The sequence below is a fragment of the Tursiops truncatus genome, chromosome 1 (genome assembly GCF_011762595.2).
Source record: "Tursiops truncatus isolate mTurTru1 chromosome 1, mTurTru1.mat.Y, whole genome shotgun sequence".
NCBI lineage: Eukaryota > Metazoa > Chordata > Mammalia > Artiodactyla > Delphinidae > Tursiops > Tursiops truncatus.
In genome coordinates, this window is record NC_047034.1 from 173,605,710 (window position 1) to 173,630,712 (window position 25,003).

Sequence of the window (25,003 nt, forward strand, 5' to 3'; positions counted from 1 at the left end):
ATGACTGACTCACGTGGAAACCTGTATCTTCTGTTATCTTTGTATTCCTTAAGAATTTTTTCAGTAAATACACATTATCTCTATAATTAGGAGAAAACAAAGATAACCAGAAGTTGTGGAAATATACTTATCAGTATAAAAGTCGTAATGCACTGATGACTGAATAAAGCCATTTATACAAAGTATGGCTCAGATGATACCATTTTTGTTTTAAACATATTAATATATGAAGAGAAAAATAATCTGAAACTTAAATACGTGACTATGTTAATAATGGTTTTCTCGGAGAAGTGGGATTTATTCATAATTTTTATTTTCTTCTGCTCACCTGAATTTTCTACCTTTCCTCCACTGATTTAGTATAATCTCTAAGTAAAAAAGGGGAAGAGGGTGGGGAGAATGAATGAAAACCCAAGTCTGAAGGAAGGCAGCCAAGATCTGCTGAATGCTAGGCTCACACCCCCCATCCTCTTCCCATCATCATCATCACACGTACAAAGTTTTTAAAAAATATGTAGCTTTGGGCTTCCCCGGTGGCGCAGTGGTTGAGAGTCTGCCTGCCGATGCAGGGGATACGGGTTCGAGCCATGGTCTGGGAAGATCCCACATGCCGCGGAGCAACTGGGCCCGTGAGCCACAACTACTGAGCCTGCGCGTCTGGAGCCTGTGCTCCCCAACAAGAGAGGCCGCGACAGTGAGAGGCCCGCGCATCGCGATGAAGAGTGGCCCCCGCTTGCCACAACTAGAGAAAGCCCTCGTACAGAAACGAAGACCCAATACAGCCAAAAATAAATATATAAATAAACAAATTTATTTAAAAAAATATATATGTAGCTTTCTCACTTTTATTGAGAGTCAAACCTTGTAATTAGGAACTGGGATGAAAATGTGTTTTCATACAATTCCTACCTCAGTTGGTCAAACTTTGGTTTCCAATCAGAATTAACTTCAGTGACTGACACAAAGAACCTATCTTTTAAAATGTGACAGAATTTTACTTAATGTAAGTACAAAGTACTAGACTGCACATGTACCATAACACCACGAGGCTCGGGTAGTGGAAGGACAGGGAGAATTAGAATCCCTTCCTTTCGGGCAGAGACAATGCAAAGGCAGGTAAAACTCCCAGCCCAGCTCAAACTCAACAATGATACATAACAAGTCTATTTCCAAATCTTGATAATGACTAAGAAATACTCAGCTGACTTGATCCCAAGGAGAAATACTTCCATATAATTAATAATTTTTCCTCTATAAACAGTCCCTTTTAACAAAGCAAGGGTACCTGATTATGTACCATTATAAAAAAATTTTTACAAGTTAACTTTCAAATGGAAATTCCCTACTTGGAGAGAGAGAATTGAAGGAAGGGAAGCACCTCTATGCCAAGCACTGGGCTAGATGCTCTACGTGTTATTTTATTTAACCTTTACAAGAACCCTATGAAATATTATTAAGTCCCTTTTACACATGAGGACACTAGGGAAAGATGATAATTTTACTAGAACTCTGAAGTCACTGAGAGTCACAGCCAGGATTCAAACCTGGTTCCCGCATTTACTGCTCCATTTCTATTTTTCTCTCTTTCCAACCCCCTCCTCCCATCCTTAACCTCCCCTGGGTCATCCAGGCCTAACCTCCTTTCCGCCCCTACCACTAAACAAAGACTAGGTATTAACTCACTGTCAAACAGAATGTAATTTTCACACCACCCAATTTCAATTCAATTTAATCCAATCATTTCAAAAGCCCTAAAAATAATCTAAATTCACATTTTAGCACACACTCCAATTTAAAAGCACATTCAAAATTATACCCTCATGACAGACAGAGAAAGGTCTGTAAAGAACCAAACTGTTAAACATAGTTATTATTACCTCATGGGTTGGGGGTGAGGGTTTTAACTGATCATTTACTTGTTATAATATACATGCATTAATTCAAATTTGCAAATTAAAAAAAAAAAATCCTCATTCAATTAACATGAATGTATCATCATTCCAACCCTCAACTGTTTGCCTGAGGTCCTTACCCACTCTCAACTTGCAGTAACCAACCTTCTTTGACAGAAATCACTCCCAGGAATTAAGGCAGAGCACCTCCTCACTCTGAGGTAAGTGTTTTACTCATCCAAACCAGTCCCGCCACAGTTAGAGTCTACAGAAGTAAAGCCTTCCGCTGGCTGTTCTCTGGACTTGCCCCTCCACCTGTATGTAGCCTAGAGCTCTAACACACTGTTGATGGACACAGAAACCTCTCCTGGAGGTCCAAGCTCCATTCCAGTGGCTCTGGTTTGTCATATTGTCTGAGGTCCCTTTTCATCTCTTTTCTCTGGGGATCTAGCTTGTTGAATTTCCAACATTATGATCATTTTCCACTTTCCCTGTCTGTCCCTGGAAGACAGACAACATCTAATTATATTTCCATGTGTTCAGACTGACAAAAGGAGTAAAGGGGAGACAGGAGGTTCACATCTCCACTAGCCCAACTTGCATGGCATTTACCTCCCAATGCATTTCCATAAGTAAATAATAACTCAGTGTGCATTCAGAAGTCGATTCCAGGACTTCCCCCCACACAGTACTCTAACTTCTTGGTTCAAATTACAGCCCATACTCTGACATTAGAAGAGAATGAAATTCTAAGCAAAAAATAAAGATCAGTAATCTTTAAATATGCAACCATTTTTTTAAAAAAAGTGTCTTTATCCTCTACATGATCATTCAAGAGTTTCTCTTTGATGTTCAGGTTCAGCTAATATTTACTTAGCCAGAGTCATCCATGTCAAGTATTTTCATATATATGATCTCATTTGTAGCCAAACAAATCTATGAGGAGCTTGTTATCCTCATTTAAAAGTAAGGATAAAGGGAAAAAAAAAAAAAAAGGATAACCTTTTGGAATAAGAGCATTTCAAGGAAAACATTTAATAAAAATTATGTCTTTATAAGTTATAAAGAATTGTATTAACACTGCTACCTAGGAAACACTACACCTTCTTGGTCTGTTCACATTCCATTTGTTTTTGAGCTCCAGAATTAGACGCCCAGAGGGCTTGTTAAGGACCATAAGACACCACCCTACAGAAGTAACTTTCCAAGGGCTATAGACAAAAATGGATCTTTGGTATCAACCACTTCACTCTTCAGATTGCTTTAGAAAACCAGGGCTTCTTTTAAGAGCTATTCAAAGGCATCACTGTATCTGAAATATTCTGAAGATTCTAGAATAAGGGAAATAAAAAATCTAATAGGTGGTAGCACATTTTACTACCATAAGCCAACCTATAGGTGATTCTAAAATACAAATTTGAAAACTAAACAGCTGGGCCTCTCAAACCTGCAAAGCCCAGTCCCAGAGCCATCATTACCAAAACCCCACACTGCCTGACCCTTGACCCTCATTTGAAACTACTCTGAGTAAGTTTCATACCTACGACCACACAAATATTTCTGGAAACCCGCACAACAACAGATGCTCAATAAATGTTGACAGGTTCAAAGTAGGCCCCCAATCAACCTCCACAGGATGAATGAAATAACTCATTGTTAAATCAGAAATTCTAACTCTGGATGACGGATGTTTAAAAATTCCATATAACCCTAGAAATCACATAAAAAATGTTGTGTATATATGTGCATTTGTATATTTTCCGGGGAGATTTTCAAAAGGGTCCACAACACAAAAAAGAGTAATAATCTCTAGGCTCTGTTGGTGGGAAGAGCACTGAATAGGCAACCAAGAAATCTGGGCTCTAGACCTAACTCCAAAACCGACCGTTTCAGACATTAAGCAGGTCACCTGCACTCATCTCAGATTTCTCACCTGTGGAAAGATTTAGGGTGTTTCTAGTATTCTTTTATTCCACAAACAAAAATCCCCATGGGGCATTGTCAGTAGTCTATACAATACCACAAATGTTATATGCCAAGCTCAGCGCTCCAGAATTGAGGAAAGTGCCCAGCACGTGGTAAGAGCTTATTCACAAAGAGGGGTTAAATAAGTAAATAAACTCTCAAAGACAATTTTTTTCTTGCACCATACCAAGCTGCCAATCTAAGCACAAGTTAACTCATTCAAAAAGGTCGCTTAATTCTCTGCACTTCAACGTCCTCACCCTCCTGAAGTTCCTGAAAGAATATGATTGGTATAGCAGTTTCTATGACAATGAAATCTATGGCTAGCCCACTTTTAAGTACCAAGTTCCAAATCTTTGCACTCCTATTAACCACACAGCTTCACAGTAAACCTAAGACCCCAGACATGACCTCACTCCCACTGCTTCTCTTTTTCAGACACAGAGACCAGGGCTCAGCAAACTTTCTGTAAAGGGCCAGAAAATATTTTCAGTTTTACAAGCCATATGGTCTCTGTCACAACTGCTCAACTTGGCCACTGCAGGGCAAAAGCAGCCACAGGTAATATGTAAACAAATGAATGTTGAGTTCCAACAAAACTTTATTAATGAACTGAAGTTTAAGTTTCATATAATTTTCATATGTCACAAAACATTTGATCTTTGTTTGAAATTACTTAAAAACGTAAAATCCATTCTTAGCTCTCGGACTGTAAAAAAACAGGTGGCAGGTTGGATTTCCCTAGTGATCTAGGTCTTTTGCTAGCATACTAGGCATGGTTTAGAGGCTGGAAAGGAGCAGTAAGAGCTGAGTGGTACTTTCTGAAAAAAGGTTCTGTAGAATCAGCTGGTTGACTTCTCTAGTCTCATATCTTCTTGCCTCCATTTTTAAATTAGAAATAATTTGAAATTAGAAGAGTTGAGATAGCAAAGATTATGAAATGTACTTGTTAATATCTGATCATAACAGTGTGAATGATAAAAAGTTTGTTTTCACTTCTGAAAAAATTAAAGTCTTCTCATTATAGAGAAATAATTTCTCTATCAATTTTAGCTGAAATGCAATTCTACTTCTTCCCTCCATCCACCCGACTCAAAATTTGTTGCCTAAATGAATAACATGCAAATGGAAGCAGTGAACTATCAGTTTTCATCTATAAGAATGGGGGGAAGAAACTATTAAAAACATTAACAGTACTGGTTTTAAAGAGCTAGGAAGGGACTTCCCCGGGAGTCCAGTGGTTAGGACTCCACGCTTCCACTGAAGGGGGCACAGGTTCAATCTCTGGTCGGGGAACTAAAATCCCACATGCCGTCTGGCACGGCCAAAAAACAAAAAAAGAATAGGAAGGAATATTTACTCTTGGTAGCTATGTAAATTAGTACAATCCGTTTGGAGGCCTGTTAGGAAAATTTACCAGAAGTTAAAATGTACATAACTTTTGACTTGGCAATTACACTTCTAGGAATTTATCTTAAGAAGATAACCAGACAAGTGAACAAAAATGTATATACAGTGAGTTTCATACTTTGAAGAATTGTTTGTTTTTTTTAGTTTTATTGAAGTCTAGTTGATTTACAATGCTGTGTTTTCTGCTGTACAGCAAAGTGACTCAGTTATACGTATCTATGTATTCTTTTTCATATTCTTTTCTCTTATGGTTTATCACAGGATATTGAATATAGTTCCCTGTGCTTTACAGTAGGACCTTGTTGTTTATCCATCCTATACTAGCATCTGCTAATCCCAAACTCCCAATCCTTCCCTCCCGAAGAATTGTTAATATCATGAAAAGATTAAAGCTACTTAAATGTCCACTGGTTAAACAGTGGAAGGATACAATGGAATTCTAGGTACTATATAAGAAATAATGATGTAGATAAGCATTTGACATGGACACATCCATAACATATTAAGAGAAAAAAGCACGTTACAAAATTGCATACATATACTGTTTGATCTCAACTGTATGAAATATCTATATATGGTGTTTGTATACGTACCAGTGTGTGTGAGAGAAAAAAAAAAACAGGACAGAGAAGCAGAACTAAAAGAATGCACACCATGATGTTCACTGGTGATTTTTACTTTCTTGTTTATAGTTTTCTGTATTGTTTATATTATTTTACAGTTGAGCATGTATTACCTTTATAATTTAAAAAGGACTTATTAGAAGGTACGACACCAAAAGTGGACCATAATATAAACCATGGACTCTGGGTGATAATGGTGTGTCGTTGTAACAAATGTCCCACTCTGGTAGAAATGTGGATAGTGAGGAAGTTGTGTGTATAGGGTTCATGGGGGAGATTTCAAAACTCTTTGTACTTTCTGCTCAATTTTCCTATGAACCTTAAACTCTCTAAAAAATAAAGACTAATTTTTTTAAAAAAGGACTTATTAAAGCACGCAAACAATTCAAAAGTTCTGTTCATCAGAAGCAATTTTAGCCCCACGGAAGTGACTGTGAAAGGCTTTTACCAGAAGTGGCTTTAGAATACTGCACATTGCTCACTGCGTGTGTGCGCGTTTTGGTTTTTTTGGTTTTTTTCGGGGGGAGGGGGGTAGTTGAGAGAAGTATTACATGAAGTCCAGCCTTTAGCCTGCCAGCAATTCCCCACCAGGAACTGACCAAAGAGTGCTCTCCTCTTTCCAGAACCTGACTATTTTGTGCATTCACCCTGAGGATACTCTACTGTTTCTCTCGTTATTTCTGATTTAATAGAATGCTTTCAGTGAAAACTTAGAGGACTTGAGACTGCGTTAGATAATAAAGGGCTCAAGAAAAGCAATTTAACACTTTCTCTCAGATTAGCTTTAAAATGGAGTTTTAGCTGAGGCAAAAGACCAGGCTGCTAAAAGATAAACTGGCCTTAAGGGGCTTTAATGGGAAGAACAAATGCCAAGATGAGATTTTAATGATAAGCCGTTTCTGTTACATTAATTGGGGGCGTTCTGTTGCAACTCTGAAGATAAGACCAAGGTTGGAATACGTTAATGGGGAAACACTAAATTTTACCTGGATTTTTATTTTCTTCTTTATAAGGAATATGTACATTATAATTTACACTTCCTATACTTTGCCAAATACATACCTCCACATGTGTATGTCATATATATCTACTTTTATTTTAACACAGCAAAAGGCTTAAAGGTTTCTGCACGGACTATATACCTCAGAGTTGAAACTATCTGAATGACAGCCAGATTTTTTTTTTTTTTAATTGCAGGGAGGAAAAGCCAGCCTTGATAAGAACTAAATGTTTAAACCTGACTAACAAGAATCGGCAACGTCATAAGGATTCCCAAACTGTGGCAGTATATAAGTAATTTTTTTTTTGGTTGGGCAGTTTTTCTACAAATACAGCACTCTTTTCACTCAAAAGTTGTGAAATAACACAAAGTAATCACTCCCTTGGTAAATGGTCATTTCCTAAGTCCCCTTGGGTTAACTGTCACTAGATTTATTATAAGGGATTCAAAGAAACTCTCAAAATTACTTAGAGAAACCGTCAGAATTTTCAAGGCAAGAAACACTGTTCGTAGCACTGAGGAAAATAGCAACACACCTCCAACGGACAAATGCCACCGAACTTCTTGATGGAAAGTGTCCGGACATTTCCTAGGCGTATCTTATTTTTAGACTTTTATATGTTTACATATGAAACAGATGTGATTCAATCTAAGACAATCTGAAAGAAATGCTTTTCCTTACCATCAAAAAATTTCACTTGCTTTAAAAAGGAGTCACACCATTGAGTTCTACAAGAACATGAGGAGCTTCCCATGGGCACCTGATCTGAATTAAGTTCAACAGAAATGCTGAATTCACATGCAACTCTCCGGCAAACAATAACAAGATATTTTATCTTTACAGCTTTCTTAATGAGATTATTTTTTATTCTCCCCACTTTTAAATTGAGGGTTTTAGGGCCCAGAGGTTAAGTGCCCTGCCCAAAGTTACAAAGGTGGGATGTGAACCCAGGCAAGCCAATGAAACATTTTTAACCGCCGCATTGCCAGGCAGGAGACGTGGGTTCTGGTTCTGCACTGACAACACTCTCGACACGTGGGCCCCACAAGGAGAAGTTGCTCCCTCTGCTCTGGATGGCTTCCCTGAGTACGGAGTGTGCGAACACTCCCTCTCTTCTAGGACTGTTGTGAGAACGTGAAATGAACAGAATGAAAGCCTTTCTAAAAGTCCAAAGCACTATATAAATATACCATGTGCTAAATATGTCCAACTCTGAATGTTCCAGCAACACAGAGATTAGCTTCTAAAATATGGAGAAGACCCTAACAACGCTGTATTTGCGGCCACCTTGGAGTGTCTTTTATGGTATCTGTCTGCAAGCCTGTAAAGTGGCAGACCAAAGTCCTGGCTGCAAAGTCCTGAACAAGGCAAATAAAAAGTAGATCTGACATTTATTGTTGAGGACAGCCAAGCACTTTCAAAATACAAACGTAAAATCAGTCTGTATCTAAGGAAACACATTTTCTCTCTAACAAAAATATTCTTGATTTTAAAGAACACATTAAGATGATTATTTTAATTTCAGAATGTCAAATCCTAAGAGAACAGAATATCTTAAAAAATGTACAGAACTCTGATAAACAAAGGACCAGAATTATTTCTTACCTCCCACATGTACACATTATTCTTAACCTGAGATCTTTTTTTCTTATCACCAACAAATGGCCCAAACTTTTTGCCTTTTAAAATTGGCTTAGTGGCCCAGACACCTAGAAAATAAAACCAATATTTTCATAATGTATTGTGGTTATTTTAAAGACTAAAGCATTAAAAGCAATTCGGTTTCACAAAATACTTAAAAGGCTAGACAGCCTAAAAGCAAGACAATGTCAAATTAATCGAGATCACGCAAGATCAAATTAAATCAAGTATTCAATGGGGATATTTATTTTTCTTCTTTATGTTCTTCCGTATTTTCCTAATAGCCTGCAAAGAACCTATACTGTTTAATAAGTAGGACAGATTATTTTATATTTGCTTGTTTTTAATTTTTACATGTAAAACTACCCAGACAGCATAATCACAAACACTTGGAGAAGAGCAAAATCACAACAATTAAAAGGGAAAAAAATATTGGAATGTAGCAAAACTACAAATAAATTTTAAGTTCTTCTTTCTGCTTTTCTACAGATTTCAAGTTGTCCCCAATGAACATAAGTTGCTTTTATAAAGGGTTAGAAACATAGTTTCGAATAAATATTTTTGAAGTTTGTTTGCTCAATGTGGAAAACGCTCTCCTCTCTGTGTTTCCTGAAAACTTGAACAACTCACTTTTCAGAGTTTCAGGCAACTCAGATTTATGCTGCTTTGTGGTATTCTCAGGGATACTTCTATTTTCTCCACACTGACCACAAGGCAAACAAGCAAGATGCAGAAGCAGTGGGGAAAATGGCAGGAGATGCCCTGGAGTCAAGGGAACCAGCGCCAGGGTGACTCTTACTGTGAACAGGTTCCGTCACCTTCTGGCCTCAGGTACCTCACCTACAGACGGAGGCTGTGGTCTCAGCCAGTCCTGCCCAGCTACGATGAACTAATTCCACTGCCTATAAGTCTGCTATGAATCCCATTTGTTATCCCAGCTAATAAGTAATTAGTGGAGATATAAAATCAACTACTTTCATGAATAACACAATATAAATGCTCAAATTACTCACTGAATACTTTTCAATGAGAATTAGGAAAAGCATTTATTAAAAATTTATTCATACACATACACACATAAACTGGAATATCAGAAGTACATTTTTAAAAACAGAAAACAGGACAGAAACATGATATATTCCAAGACTGTACTTTGACTAATTTTTATAACTTATTTCCTTAGCCTTCTGTCTAAAGATTAGGACACAAAAACAAGACTAAATACAAAAAAAGCTTGGCTGTATTCAACAAGAAATTCCAGCCAGAAGCACTGGAATACACTCATGTCATCATTCACTAAAATATCTACTGAGCGTCAGGTACTGGAGACATAAGCTAAATAAGAAATGAAGGCACTCACAATCAGTGAAAGGGACAGATGTGAAAACAAATACAAAATAATGAAATAAATATAACAGCATAATCACACTCAAATCACAGTGAAATCAGAGGAGGGAGCAATCCATCCTACGGGAAGAAGAGCCCCGGGGAGACACGGAGGAAGGGGGCTGCTCAGGCTGAATCACCGAGGATGGTGGATGGGTGAAGGTGTGCTTCTGGTTTAATTTTATAATCTATGTCCACCCTGGATTCTTAACTGGAAAACATAATCTTCTGAGTCAGAGTACAGATGTGTTGCTTTTAGAGTGAGCTCCCTACCTGAGAAGCCCCAGAGGAAGCCTCGCCACAGCCTGCCCTCCCTTCCCTCTCCTTCTCTGACCCCAGTGCTCACCAACCCGAGTCTTGTCAACAGCAGATGGGAAAAGCCTCACTTCCTCTGGAAGGCCTCGAAGCACATGTTCAGGTACCTCGGCCAGGGTCTCGGCGGCTGCCACAGGCTCAGCGTTCTGCAAGTGAAGAAGCAGAAGGATAACAGCAGAAGGAAGAAAACCCAGCTCCTTTTTGATTTTTTTCTGGCCCAATAAGCAAATAAGCAAAAATGTAACTGAAACCCGAAGCTGGCAAGCCAGACCAAGATGATGATGTCAAGCGTTTGAGAAGTGGCTTTGATGGTTGTCTGTGAGTCTCCAAAGGAAACCACTGTAACCTTCAAGCATGTCTGTGTTAATCTATTTTGTTCCAGCCACCTGTGGCCATTTTAAAAACATGTAAATCTCTGGCACCATATTGTTTTAAACTCCCACAGAATCTGGCAGCAAAATACAGCTCAAGCTTACTTTTAAGTCATAGGCTACCATCAGCATTTAAGGACATTAAAAAAATAAAAACCAGCACTCCCTACTTAAATGAACACTGTTGGCACATGCTGTAAAGGCCGTGCCAGCCAATCGGACCCCCATCCCATCCATGCTTTCATCCCTCCAGCAACAACCCCTTGATGGGCTTGAGGATTCCCAGCAAGAACACTACAGTTTATTCTGGGCCCTCCATGGAAGTGAGACCTTTCCAGGAAACGGTATACTATACGACTGTATACCAAGTAACTAAACAGCAAAGTCCCCACAATATCACAAAGTCTCTAAGAAAGAGAGAATTTAGAAATTACTAAGTATATGCCAAAATTCTTAAGAAATAAGATTACTATTAGATAGATGTATGTAAGGTAACGGAAAGGGGAGATTTGAGCCAACTCATAGAACATGACTGTTAGTCTAAAGATAACTTTCAAATTAAAGGAAAACCAAGTGGCCATTAACTGGCACCACATATACCCTGAAGAACTGATGTGCAGATCGTGACCCCGCCAAGAAGGATGGGTTTTGTAGTCTGAATGTTTTTTATTTCACTGCAGAGGGAAACATTTCTCAAGGACTTTCAAAGAAACCGACATAGGGAAAAAGCAAACTCCAAGCTAAAAAGATTAATTTTCCCAGAACAATGAAGATCTTGTAGTTATTAAGAATGTTTTGTGCCAAGGAAAGAGTATCATCCAAATTTCTGTACTCCTAGCATTTCAGTTTTTAAAAAAACATATCAATAGGCTGCTTCGAGAGAAACAAATCCCGCCGCAACAAGCATGTCACTAGGAGGGTCTACTGTGCTATTCTGAGTTGAAATGTGCAAAAGGGGGCATCGAGGCACCAGGGTTCATTCCCTGGACAGGGCAAAGGTGACGGTGCATACACTCCAGAAGCACAAATACTTCCACCCTGCTTGATTTATGCCTTGGTCCTGACAGTATCACCAAGCACAAGTTCAACGCCTTCCCAGACATGGGAATATCAAAACTGGCCCAGAAAATGGTCTTATGGTATTTTTCATTAGCTGAAGCGTGAATAAATTTAGCACACAAATTTCTCACTTCTAAATACAGTGCCCTCATTCTAAAAATTTTCACGTATAAACTGGAATTTCGGAAACGTGAATAAATTTTTCCAAAGAGGGAAAAGGTGTTAAATTGGTAGTTGCTATCCTAGGCTACATAATAATAATTTTTAACTTGGATAAATTACACAATATTAACAAGTACTAGCCGCAGTGATGAGTCCTATTAGCACATGGCCAGTTAGCACAGTCAGTGGGAATTTTCTTCCCCTTTCTCAGATGGGACCCAGGCGAAGATTTTAAAGGTTTTGACACCACTTAGCCTCCCCAGAAGCTCTGAAAAGACAGTGCGTCAGCCAACTCAAACTGATACTTCCAGGCAGTATTACAATAATATTAATGACTTAATGTGTACCGGGAACTTCCTCAGGCCTCAGTGCAAGGCACTGTGCTAACCCTCTTGTGTGCAAGCTTACTCCAAACAGCCCAAGAGGCAGGCACTGTCAATGCCCCCTCCCAGCTCCCCTCTCCCTCACCACACACACAGAGGAGGAAACTGAGGCTTAGGGAAGTGGTCCAGGCTGCTCAAGGACAGGATTTGAGACTCCGTCTGTCTCTCCCCAGAGCCCGAGCCCGTAACTACTGTGGTATTTGGGTATGTTAAAATTCTGCTGGATCGGGTATGAGGCCCTAATATAAAACATGGTGACTATGGTTGACAGCATGTATTACAGAACTGAAAATTGCTAAGACAGTAGAACTTAAATGTTCTCACCAAAAAAAAGAAAAAGATAAATATGCAAGGTGATGGGTATGTGAATTAAGTAGATGGTAGGAATTCTTTCACAACGTATAGGTATATCAAACCACCACGATGTACACACACTTTAGACATCTTACAATTTTATTTGTCAATTATACCTCAATAAAGCAAAGATTTCAAAAAAGAAAAGATTCTGCTGGAATATAATCTGAGAATCTCTGTCCTAAAACCTCCAAACTTCCCCAGAAATGTCAACAGGAGATGGCACCTAAGGCAGGACTGGTCATTCCCACAGGAAATTTGTAACTTGAGGATAAGTTGAAGATCATGGATATTAAAATTTCTGAGACACCTGTGAATATAAAGGACCTCAGCAGAGGTGCCACAGGAAAAAGAAATAAGGAAAGTCCCCACACATGTATTTACTTGCTTTCAGCAAAACCATTATTTTTAATTTGGGCTCCTTCAGTTAGTAGAGGAAAGCTTTTTTTCCTGTTTATTTCCGTACCCTTGACACTCCAAAGGGACTCAGCTGAAACCGGAGGACCTCAGTCCAGACACTGGCCAGCTCCAGGGCCTTCCTCTCACCTCTCCGGCTGTTGCAAACGCCACTGCAGTGGCTGTGGCTGCAAACTGCATGGAACATCTTCAGGGAATCAGAAGTAGAAGACGGTAGGACGGCTTGCCTAAACAGAACCACCCTCTCCCCCCCTTCCCTATTTTTCCTTCATAGCTCTTACCACAATTTTAAATAATTACTTGTATAATTATGTGTTTAATGCACCTCCCCCGTCAGACTGCAGGGAAGACAGATTGTGTCCACCTTACTCCATGTTGCATTCCCAGTGCTCAGCAACAGACTTGAAATGTTTGTTGTCATTTAAGTACTTGAATGAATAAATGATTCTTGCAAGTTAACTTAAACCTTTTTTAGAAAAAAGAAAGCTAGGAAAAAATTAAATAGCAGAGTCGTCTATCTGAAAGCATTTTCTCTATGAGTGCCTGAATGTCTTGAATTTGAGGTAGGTATTTCTGGGTCAATGTAAGGATCCTTTTTTAGAAAATGTGATATGCTCTCAATTCCAAGCAACCAGTTTACAAGTAAACCTTTGGAACAAAAGAATATTTAAAAGAAAATTTCTCTTCCCAACACACTCATAAACTGGGATCTCTTTCATATACATACACACACACACATAATCACTTTTTTATATATATATATAGATAGATAGATATACATCTAATACCATACATATATATATATATATAGTATTAGGTAGACAGATAGTATTAGAGGTAATACCACACTCTAAACAGAGTCATCTTGGTGCTTACACTAAAGAATCACAATCCTGGGAATACTTGTTAGGTTGATTTTGTCTAAAAGAAACTGTAACGTCTAGTTAAAAGATTTCTGAGTCCCTTCTGTGGGCCAGGCAATGTTTTAAGCATCACATATGCCTTAACAATGTTATTACTCTAGTGAAGAAGACAGACAGTGCTTGGTACTTATTGATGCTCTGAAGAGAAATCAAGCACAAGAAGGGGACACAGTGATGGGAGAAGGGGCAGGGTGCTATTTTAGACAGAGGGCTTAAGGAAGACCTCTCTAGAAGTAGGAAGGGAATCTTGTGACAATATGCAGGATAAACAGGTCAGGAAAGGACCTTGCTGAGTTAGGAATAAGTGTGGTGTGTTCAGAGAACAGACAGGCAACTAGACCAATATGTCCACCGCAGAGCGGAGAAGAGAAGAGCGGCCAGCGCTGTGTGTGTGTGTGGCGGGGGGGCGGGGGGTGATGCCATTGGAGAACCGTGAACCACACAGAATGAGAGGGGTAGAAGGTAAGCAGCCGGAGGCCAGGCTGCACACTCCAGCAAGGAACCCTGGCTGCTCCTCTTTCCAGAGGGGCCAACGGCCTCCCAGCACCCCACCCCTGCTGTCCCAGAATAAAGGCACATTTCCATTTCAAGGGTTTCTGACACTGACCACTGTGATAAGCACGGGGGAAGCTACGAGGGCTTCTCTACTTTCCTGTTATATAATAGAAAACGTAAGAACTCTTTAATTCCCTACTTAATGAAACAAGTATCAGTGAACTGATCTGGATTGGTATGTATTAAATTTAACATAGTAAGTTTCAGTTAGTAAGTTAGTTATTAACTGTTAATTGACCTCCTTAATTCCATGTCTCCAACTTCCTACCTCAAAGTTAAAGAAAGTCAATATCCCCTCTCTCCCCCAACTAATGGCCACAAGTTGTCCATCATTCAATCACTAACAAACACTTCCCAAGTGCCTGCTCCGGGCTGGCATGTGCTGGTGGTGAAGATACTACGGTTAATACAGCTGACCCAGGCCCCCTTCTCAAGAGGCTCACCAGCAGAGGAACTCTTATTCTGCTTCCTAACACAAGAAACCTTACGGGTATTTGGAATCTCCAGTTTTGACCTTGCTGTGGAGCCTCTTAAAGGTCCTTCTATGCTTTCCTGCAATACTCTTCCTCTGGCCGAGGATGACCTTCCCATGCTGGATAATGGGGAGCTCAGGGAACATGACTCTCACACCTTCCTCTGGGCCAGGCTCTGTGCTAACAAGCACTTTCTGCACATCACCTCACCGAATCCTCACCATAATCAGAGCTAACGCTGATGGAGTATTCAGGATACTAATCAGACACTATTCCAAGCTCTTTCTACAGCACCTCATTTAATCTTTACACTATCATGCTGGTTGTGGGTTCTTTTATAACCCCATTTTACAGATGAAGCTGAAACCTGCCTATACTCACAGCTAGTAAGTGGCAGAGGTAGGATTCAAACCCAGACAGTCATGCTTCAGGAGCAGGAATCCCAAATACCAAGTCTTAGAGTAGCCCTGTCGAGTAACTTTCCCAAATTACATAAAATAGTGGAGCCCAGGTAAATTCCAGACAGGAATTTAACAGACAGGAGTCCACATTTAAACTACTAAACCAGTGGGGTCGCGCACTATAATCCGGTGGTGCCTGGGAAGTCCCTTTCGAGGGTCCACAAGGTCAGAGCCATTTTTATAATAATAATAAGACGTTATCTGGCTTTTTCACTCTCAGATGTGTACAGGGGAGTTTTCTGGAGGCTCTGACATGTGCTGATGTCATCATGCCACTGGCTAATGGAATGTGTGATTGTTTAATCTTGTGCTTTAACTTTTCTGAGTCATGAATAAGGGCTGTAGTCTGACTAACATCACTGTACCAAGTGGATTCCGTGGTACTGATATCGTACTAGACGTTACCATCCGGGGAAGGTGAGTGCAGAGGACCGTACAGGACTCTACTACTTTTGCAATTTCCTGTGTATCTGTAATTATTCCACCCCCAAAGTTTTAAAATTTGTTTCAATTTCATGGTAAATATCCAAATACATAATCCACGTGAACAAAAAGCTTGAGAATGGCTGGACTGAGGAAGACCACCCCTGACCTTCCGGTACCTCCCATCTCCGGACTGAGAGGCAGAGAACAGGAGAGGGTGGTGATGCGAGGGAAGAGGCTGGACCCACATATTTGTGCCCCCCCGCCTCCCCCCATGCCAAGCTTCCTGAGCGCAACTGGAGGGGGTGCTCCCCTATAGGCACAAGGGTTTGTTCGGTTTTTTTAAGGTTTCACTGCTAATCACCAAAGGAGAACAAGTAAAACAGACTAGAACAAACTGAGTTAAGTGGCTTCAAAATATTAAAGGCAACAACTTATCGTTGATGCCCGTCAGGGGTCCTGCAAGGATGGACAAGGAGAACAGAGTTCCTACCCTTTGCTTTAAGCCCCAGATGGTGGGACTGCGACCCCATCAAGGCCTGAGGACTCCTAAGGGAGCCAGTGTGTGTCGGTGCTCCAGGCCCCTGCCCCACCCAGAGGAAGCCTGTCTCCAGTGTCCTACCGGGCAAGGGTCCCCATCAGGCCAGCTTCCCACGCTCTCGCCTCTCACTGCACGCTGCACCCTGACGCACTGATGGGTTGGCCTGTTTGGTGGCCTCTCCACCAGAGGCAAAGCCGAGGTCTCAGACACACAGGGCAGGTCTGTTTCACTCGCCCTGCCCCCGGAGCCCAGCACAGGATGCGTAGCTCAGAGCAGTGGTCGCAGTGAACAGTCAAATAAACAAGTGTCTGGCAATCAATGTCAAGAGGTCCAGGCGCACAGACGGCTGTAAGTGGATATGGCTCGACTGGTAACAGAGTCCAGGGGAGTGGATGAGATTGGAGAGCAAGAGAAGAGTGAGGACGAGCCCTCAGGACACCACTATCTCAGAGTGAAAGCAGCAGAGGAGGCCTAGAAGAAGACAGCCCAGAGGCAGTGAGGTACCAGAAAGGCCAGGAAAAGGTTCAAGGAAGGGAGAGAGGTCAACAGTCAAACGCTGCTGGTGAGGTTTCAAAATCTGCTGTGTCTGATCCCTTCCCTCCAGGGCCCACCGCCGCCCTCCTTTAACGCTGGAACAGCCCAGCAATCCCACCCATCCAACAAACGCCCAGTCTCTGTCCCACGTGCCACCACAGCGCTACCCTAGGAACCTAGGAAAGCAACAAGGAGGGCAGGGGGTCCTGCCCACCTGCGGCCCACAGCCTACTGCTTTAGTTAGGGTAGCTGGGGGGGGAGCAAGAGCATCCCAGAGAATGACACTGAGAATGACACAGAGACTTGGACTTGAAAGATGAGAATGAGCCATGTGTGAAGGCCTGAGCCTTCCAAAGAAACGTCCTGAGGAGACCAAAGGGCTTGGCAAGTTCAGGAACAAAAAGAGGCCACTGCGGCCAGGTCAGAGTGAGCCAGGGAGAAAGCAGAGGCAGTTGCCACCAGATCCTGCAGAACCTTCACGACCAAGGTACAGAGACCAGACGGCCTTTGGAGAGCGGTGGGGCGCTGCAGGGTTTGGGGCAGGGGAGTGACGAGATGTGACATAGTCTTCTGGCTTCTAGTCTATTCCATATTCAACTTCTCCGAACGCTCTGCCTTCTCTATTAGTCAACCTATAAAGCATCTGGTTCAAAGCTCTTCTAAAAACATTCTAAATAAAGTCCTGTAGTTCCTCTACTGGTTTTAGAAACTTTCACAGTTCAAGGGAAGCAAAGAAAATGAGGTACCTGAGAGCTTTCTCACCCTGACATACCCGTGCCCCTTGTCCAGAAGGTTCTGATGCAGGGTGGGAATGGAGTGGGGGCTGAGCAGGAAAAGGAGCTTTCTGTTGCCTCCCAGTGAGTCTGTTACTGGCAAGACTGAGTTGCAACTTCTCAAACCACCTTCACCCAAAGCAGCAAACTGTGGACCTACAGCCTTTCAAGTCAGATAGTTTGTTTGCTATACCCACAGATTTAAAAAAAAAAAAAAAAAAAAAAAACAATTCTATTGGAAGAAAACTCCCCATATTACTCTTCAAAGTTCCTTCCTGGCCCCTACAGGCACAACCCTCTGGCTCTTCCTGCCCTCACCAGCCTAGGTCCTCTTACTCCTCTGGGGCTCTCACAACCTACAATGACCCAGACCACTGGTGCTTCTGACCCTCAATTCCTCTGACCAGTCAATATCCTCTACATCCTTCCAGGTCAAGTTCACATCCCAGTTCCTCCATGAAGACATTCCAAACAATGCAGGATTGTCCACTTTTCTGGCTTCCTGTACGGTCAGCTTTATGCTCTATACATATAGTACTTCAAGGCACGTGGAGAACGATACCATGAGGAGAGACAGACTGTTGGTGAGATGATGAACTAGGAGGTTTAGTAAACAAGGAATGTCTCGGTCTGTACTCAAGCAGTAACAGTGATTAGAAGGTATTTACGGGGCAGAATCGCGACTTGGTTACTGGCTGAAGGTGGTAATAACGATGCTCACAGCATTCCCTACGTGCCGGGCGCTAGTCTTAGCGCTTTACATTTATTGCTCATTTACTCTTGCCCACAATCGCATGGAATGGGCACCGCTATTATCCCTATTTAACAGGTGAGAAACAAATACCAAGAAGGCAAGTGACTTGCCCAAGTTTACACAGCTGGAGGGGAATGTGAGTCACAAGACACCAAAGGTGAGGCAGAGCTAAACAACCCTCGAACCTTCTCTACCAAAGCATTAATATCAGAACAACAAAAAATGTAAGACTTCTGCCACAGTTCCTTCCACAGTTATGTAAGGAAATGCTATTCAAGTTACTAATTTCTTTTTTCAAATTTCAGAAATAATCTAATATTTTCATTTGGAAAGACAATGTCCTGGATTTTATAAAAATTGCTAATTTACCTAGTAAAATACATGATTCAAAATGAGATTTAAGGGCCATCATTATTCAATGCATTAGTTTCCTAAACTATACACTCACTAGTTGAGGTTTAAGTAATAACAACAGATTGGAATCACCTTAGTTGGAAGGCTTTTTTAAAAATGTCTTTAGTGTCAAATCTGTATTTATAGTTACCTACAAAAAATATAATTCTATATTAATAATATGCTAGAACAGCAAAAGTGCTTTTGACTTTTTACACCATATATATATTTTAGGATTAGAAAAAAAGCAGGGGAGATACCTAAAACGAAAGATAGTAGCCATCCCACAGTTTCACCAAATCTTTAGAAATATGATTATGAACAGGTTTATCTAGATGGTCAGATGGTCCCCCATAAAATATTTCCTGTAAAAGGAATAAACCACTAATATGCACAACAAATGGATGACTCTCAAAAACATACGCTGACCAAAAGGAGATAAACACAAAGGAGCACATACTATATGATTCCATTTACCTGAAATTCTAGAATGGGAAAAACCAAACCATAGGGACAGAGAGCAGATCAGTGGTTGCCTGGGGTAGGGGCTCGGGGGAGGACTAACTGCAGAACAGCAAGAAGGAACTTTTGAGGGTGATGGAAATGTCCTATATCTTGACAGTGATGGCAGTTACATGAGTGTAGACATTTGTCAAAACTCAACACTTCGAACGACTGTATTTCATTACACATAAATTATACCTCAAAGTTGATTTTTAAAGTAAAATAAGTAAATGAATCCTATTCCCTCCGCTTTAAATCGTGCTAAAATGAGACGTTAATGCCCTGAGAAAATAAAGAACAAAAATACCAATGCCATAGAAAAAAATTTTTCTCAAGATTTTTCTTTAACCCAAGTCAAGCATTACTTTGCTCAAAAGCCTCCAAAGGTGTCCCATCTCCCTGACCAAAGTCCGCTCTGGTCCTCACAATGACCACAGGTCTGACCCAACGCCTCTCTGACCCCATCCGCTCTGCTCCAGGCACGTGTGTTCTGGACCCAGCCTGCTCCACTTCCTCCCTACACCCCTCTCTTCACTCTCAAATAAACAGTCACTGCGTTTAATATGTAGCAGCACACTGGCACTGGCTGCTATTACATAAGGCTGCATGTACCATCTTACACAGGCAACACATACTAATGTCTTTATTTTTATTTTTTTTCAAGATGCTAAATAGAGTCCCTCTTTTTTTTTTTTTAATTATTTTATTTCATTTATTTTTGGCTGCGTTAGGTCTTTGTTGCTGTGCGTGGGCTTCCTCTAGTGGCGAGCAGGGACTACTCTTCATTGCGGTGCGCGGGCTTCTCATTACAGTGGCTTCTCTTGTTGCGGAGCACAGGCTCTAGGCGCGCGGGTTTCAGTAGTTATGGCACGTGGGCTCAGTAGTTGTGGCTCGCGGGATCTAGAGCACAGGCTCAGTAGTTGTGGCACACGGGCTTAGATGCTCCGCAGCATGTGGGATCTTCCTGGACCAGGGCTTGAACCCATGTCCCCTGCATTGGCAGGCGGATTCTTAACCACTGCGCCACCAGGGAAGTCCCTAATATCTTTATTTTTTTAAATATGAGAATAAGCAAGCTTTACTGGTATTTCATTTAAATTTATATCAGTAACTCCTTTTATACACTTCATCCAAAGACTGATCATAAATTACTACATCAGTTTTAACCTATTTAATTAAAGCTCCTCGTTTCTTAAATATCGATTTGATCAAAACCAACACTGGGGAGCAACAGCAGTGGGTGACAGGAGAGATCAGATTCAACATCCCTTAATATTAAGAACACAACATTGTATATTCACACTAAGATACATATCCCTGCTACAACAGACTAATACCAATCACCATAGCACTTGTCGTCACCAGCAAAAGACATCCAAGAATCAGAGAGTATTAAAACACTCAAATTCTTCTTTGTTTAGACTGGCAAACAATACTCTTAGTTACTATTCTGGGGGCAAACAATGGAGGAAAAAAATCAAACAAGCTTCAGTTTCCTAAAATAGCATTAAATTGTATTTGGTTAAGGAATGAGTACGACTGCAATTAACAACAAGCAGATGGGGACACAGAACAAGAAAATCTTATACAGCATCTCTGCAAAAGAACAGCAGTCAAATAGTTCTGAAAACACTTTCAAAAGTACCCTCCTTCAAAAAGCTGGCAGGTCTATTAAGCTTCCAACTAAAGAAACTGTCCTCGAATATGGTGTTAATAGTGAACAAACATAGTATTACATTCTTGCCCCTAACAATCCAGTCCCTGCAGCACAGGAAGAACGATATTCTAACAAGTGGAAATCAGATGATGTCTCTGTCCAGTGGCTTCCCATTGCATTTAGAAGAATAAAAGATAAACTTCTTGGGCTTCCCTGGTGGCGCAGTGGTTGGGAGCCCGCCTGCCGGTGCAGGGGACACGGGTTCGTGCCCCGGTCCGGGAGGATCCCACATGCCACGGAGCGGCTGGGCCCGTGAGCCATGGCCGCTGGGCCTGCAAGGCCGGAGCCTGTGCTCCGCGGCGGGAGAGGCCACAGCAGTGAGACGCCCGCGTACCTCAAACAAAAAAAAAAAAAGATAAACTTCTTCTCATGGCCCTAAAGGCCCTATAAATCTGGCCCTCATCCCTCATACCAACTTCATCCTGTCCAGAGCCCCTGATGCTCGTCACGCTCCAGCCCCTGGCCTGCACTCCATTCCTTGAACCAGTAAGCTCATTCTCACCTCAGAGCCTTTGCACTCACTGTTTGTTCACTCTGCCTAGAATTTCTTTCCCCAGATCTTCATATATCTGGTTCTTAGTTATGTCTTGAGTCTCTGTTCTGTTATTAATCACTTCTTCAGAACAGCCTTCCCTGACCATGTAATCCAGAGAACCTCTCCACCCATCATTCTTTATCACATTACCTTATTTCACTGTCTTCACAGCACTTTTCACTGTCTGAAATTATCTTGCTTGTCATCCTGCTTTTTAACTGTCTCCCTCTAAAACTCTGTGTTACAAAGCTGAGCCCTTGCCTACCTAGTTCCCTGCAGGCAGAATCCACAACACACTGGGATGCAGTCTATGCAGGACGCATGAGGGGATGAGAGAACATTCCGAACAGCTACAGTAATGGAATATGGATCTTTCCATTATTCTGAGGGCTTATCACAATTCTCAGGGTTGGATCTGCAGCATCAGTGATTAAAAGCTTCTTCTGTTATTTTAGTAAGTAAAACTTTAAAACAAGTTTGGAACACTAAATTGCTTTGCTACTGATTACTGGCAATACCACAGACCAGTGGTCCCCAACCTTTTTGGCACCAGGGACCAGTTTCGTGGAAGACAATTTTTTCCACGGGGGCGGTGGGGAGAGTGGTTCAGGCGGGACCGTGAGCGATGGGGAGCGACGGGGAGCAGTGGGGAGCAATGGGGAGCAATGGGGAACGGTGGGGAGCGGTGGGGAGCAGTGGGGAGCAATGGGGAGCAGTGGGGAGCGGTGGGGAGCAGTGGGGAGCGATGCGGAGCGGTGGTGAGCGGTGGGGAGAGGTGGGGAGTGATGGGGAGAGGTGGGGAGCGATGCGGAGCGGTGGGGAGTGGTGGGGAGCGGTGGGGAGCCGCAGATGAAGCTTCGCTCACTTGCCCACCACTCACCTCCTGCCGTGCGGCCCAATTCCGGTCTGCCGCCCAGGGGCTGGGGACCTTTGCCATAGATGACTGATCAGTATACAGACATGCTGCAATCATAAAACTACTACACTGATAGAAAGTTTCATATATTAGTAACAATTTGAGTTATATAAAGATTCTTTAAAAGTTAGTGATCAAGACAGCAGTATTAAACCATTAGGGCTTGAACTTACACAATGCTATATGTCAACTATATCTCAATAAAGCAGGAAAAAAAATCACTGGGGCTGTAGCTAAATATTATAGTTCTCTTCTCCTCCCAAGCACCTGATGGGTTTGCACTGCTTTCCCCACTTGAGTTTTAAGTTCAATGCAACCATGGGAGTAACTCTAGCCAGTTAAGCAGAAGAAGAAGAAACAAGTACTGAGACAAAGCCTCCATCATCCTTGGTTCTTAAGCAACTAAAATAGCAGATCCACACTGGATGTGCAGCAAGAACAAGAAATAAATGGTTGCTGTGTAAGACCCTGAGATTTTGGAGCTGCCCGTCTGTAAGTGCAGCATAACACAGCTTATCCTGACCGGTACAGCAGTATAGCATGGTGACCAAGAACCCCTGGGCTTTGGAATCTGACTGGCCTGAATCAGAATCAGATTCAGATTGAGTCTGAGTGAATCAGAGCTCTATCACTTACTGTTTGAGTGATCACAGGCCTCTGGCCTTAATGTCTTCATCCATAAAATAGTTATGATACCTACTCTCCATAGAGTGGTTGCAAAAGACTGAATTGAAAGAATATATCTGTAATACGCATCGCGGTGCCTGGCGTGTTGGTTAAGCGCTCACGAGGCAGCAAGTGGCATTAAACCCTAGAACACCTACTTTAAGGGACTGTGAGCTTATGTGCATTACGGAACTTTGCTCACCTTGGATGCTCTATAAAGTAAAGCATTCTAAACTCTCTGTCCATGAGACAGCCATTTATAAAGTTCTGGATTCTCCTAGATAAATCTAGGAAAAGATAAGAAGAATAGTGGAACAACTCCACGTTAATAGGGATGGGTGTGGAATGACAATGAAGCAAGTAAAGGATATCTGTGATTTGAAAGTGGAAAGAAAAGAAAATGGAGAGTGAGGGGAGGAGATACAGTGGCTGCAAAGGCTGGATTCTAAATTAGAAAGAGAAGAGATAGTAAGAAGGGGCTAAGTGCTGAGAACAGACAGAAAGAGAATGAAGGACAAAAAGCATGTGGGTCTGGAGCTCTGTGGAGCCCAGGGCTGAGAGTGGAGGGAGAGCCCGGCTAGCCACACCAGGAACGACTTGAAACACATTGATAAGACAGCAGTTCAAACTGCTGCTTCAACAGTCAGTGTTTAAAATGCCAGGAGGCTTTGGACTCTGCTGTTTCTTCTAAAGGACTCACTTGTAAACAGTATGGTATGCTCACTCCTGGGATCCTTTGGTCCCTAAAACTCAACTGTCAGGCATGTATGAATGAAAGATTCTGTGCTATTGTCTTAGAAACTACACCAATCATAAGAGACAGATCTGACAGCTACAATTCACCAAAGCAATGCTGATCAGTCCCTAGAGAGAAAAATCTAACCCTAAACTCACCATCAAGATTTTAATTAAAAATCAATCTGGTTCAAGTTAAAACTTTTTTAATATCTGAATTTTTGTGTAGTTGTTTTGAAGCTTTTCAAGCACTTACTGCTCAATTTCACTGGCTGAAAATAAGAATAAATACAAGAGGGAAAAACATGAAGTGTCCTGAAACAATTCTTAATTTTTAAAAATCACTGGGACAATTACTGAAAAACACTCATAGATTGTATGTCATGCTATAGTAATCAGGTCTCAATATCATGGGACTAATACTCCTCCAATAATAAAAATATAACTAAGGATGCTGAAAATTTTACTCATAAAAAGGGGACAATTTTTATAATCCAAATAAAAGTTTCACTGCTACCAGAGCATTTAAATGACACCCAAATCAGAAAATGTGCTAGCCAGTAGAAACATAAGAGGACACTTCCCCACTGATATTTGGCATCTGGTATCAAAGGCAGTCCTCTGTAGATCTGATATTAAAACTTGTCAAGAGCAAAACCAAATTGTAAGAGAGCCAAAAAAAGAAACGGTTATTACCACGACTCTTTTGAATGGCACGCGGACTTTCTTCAAACACAAGTCCTTTTGATACAAATGGAATATTAAAGCCAAAGTGTGAGGCGTCAAACAGGTCTAAATACATTCGAAATGAAATGTTATTAGCTTAGCACAGTTAGCCACCTGAAGTAAGTGGCTGTTGAAGAGTGATGTAACCTAAGTGATGTCAGTATTTAGATTCCACTTTGGAAGCATTCACCATCATTCCATTCCAGAATCGAGACTCTTCTAGCAACAGCTCCGAGGCAGGAGGAAAGCAAGTTCCATGGGGAGACCAGGTCAGCATTAAGACTCAATCTTAAAAAAGGAAAATAAATGAACTCTACGACATATATCCGCACATAACTTTGAAGGACAGTGACTATGAAAAATCCATTCTGTTCTCTTTTCCCTCCCCCATCTCA

At 41.4% G+C, this 25,003-nt stretch overlaps 1 protein-coding gene across 8 annotated transcripts in view; it reads right to left on the minus strand.

Moving 5' to 3' along the window:
• The window catches only part of PRDM2 (PR/SET domain 2), a 118,901-nt gene that overhangs the window by 78,372 nt on the left and 15,526 nt on the right, over positions 1 to 25,003 (minus strand). For all 8 annotated transcript variants that reach the window (XR_012327958.1, XM_073795767.1, XM_033843029.2 and 5 more), the window contains 2 exons: positions 10,265 to 10,379; positions 8,497 to 8,600 (listed from right to left, as the gene is read on the minus strand). Coding sequence is in view for 7 of the 8 variants with exons in the window: in XM_073795767.1 (XP_073651868.1) it covers positions 8,497 to 8,600; positions 10,265 to 10,379 (219 nt within the window). In the remaining variant the exon portion in view is untranslated. The remainder of the gene's footprint in view (positions 1 to 8,496; positions 8,601 to 10,264; positions 10,380 to 25,003) is intronic.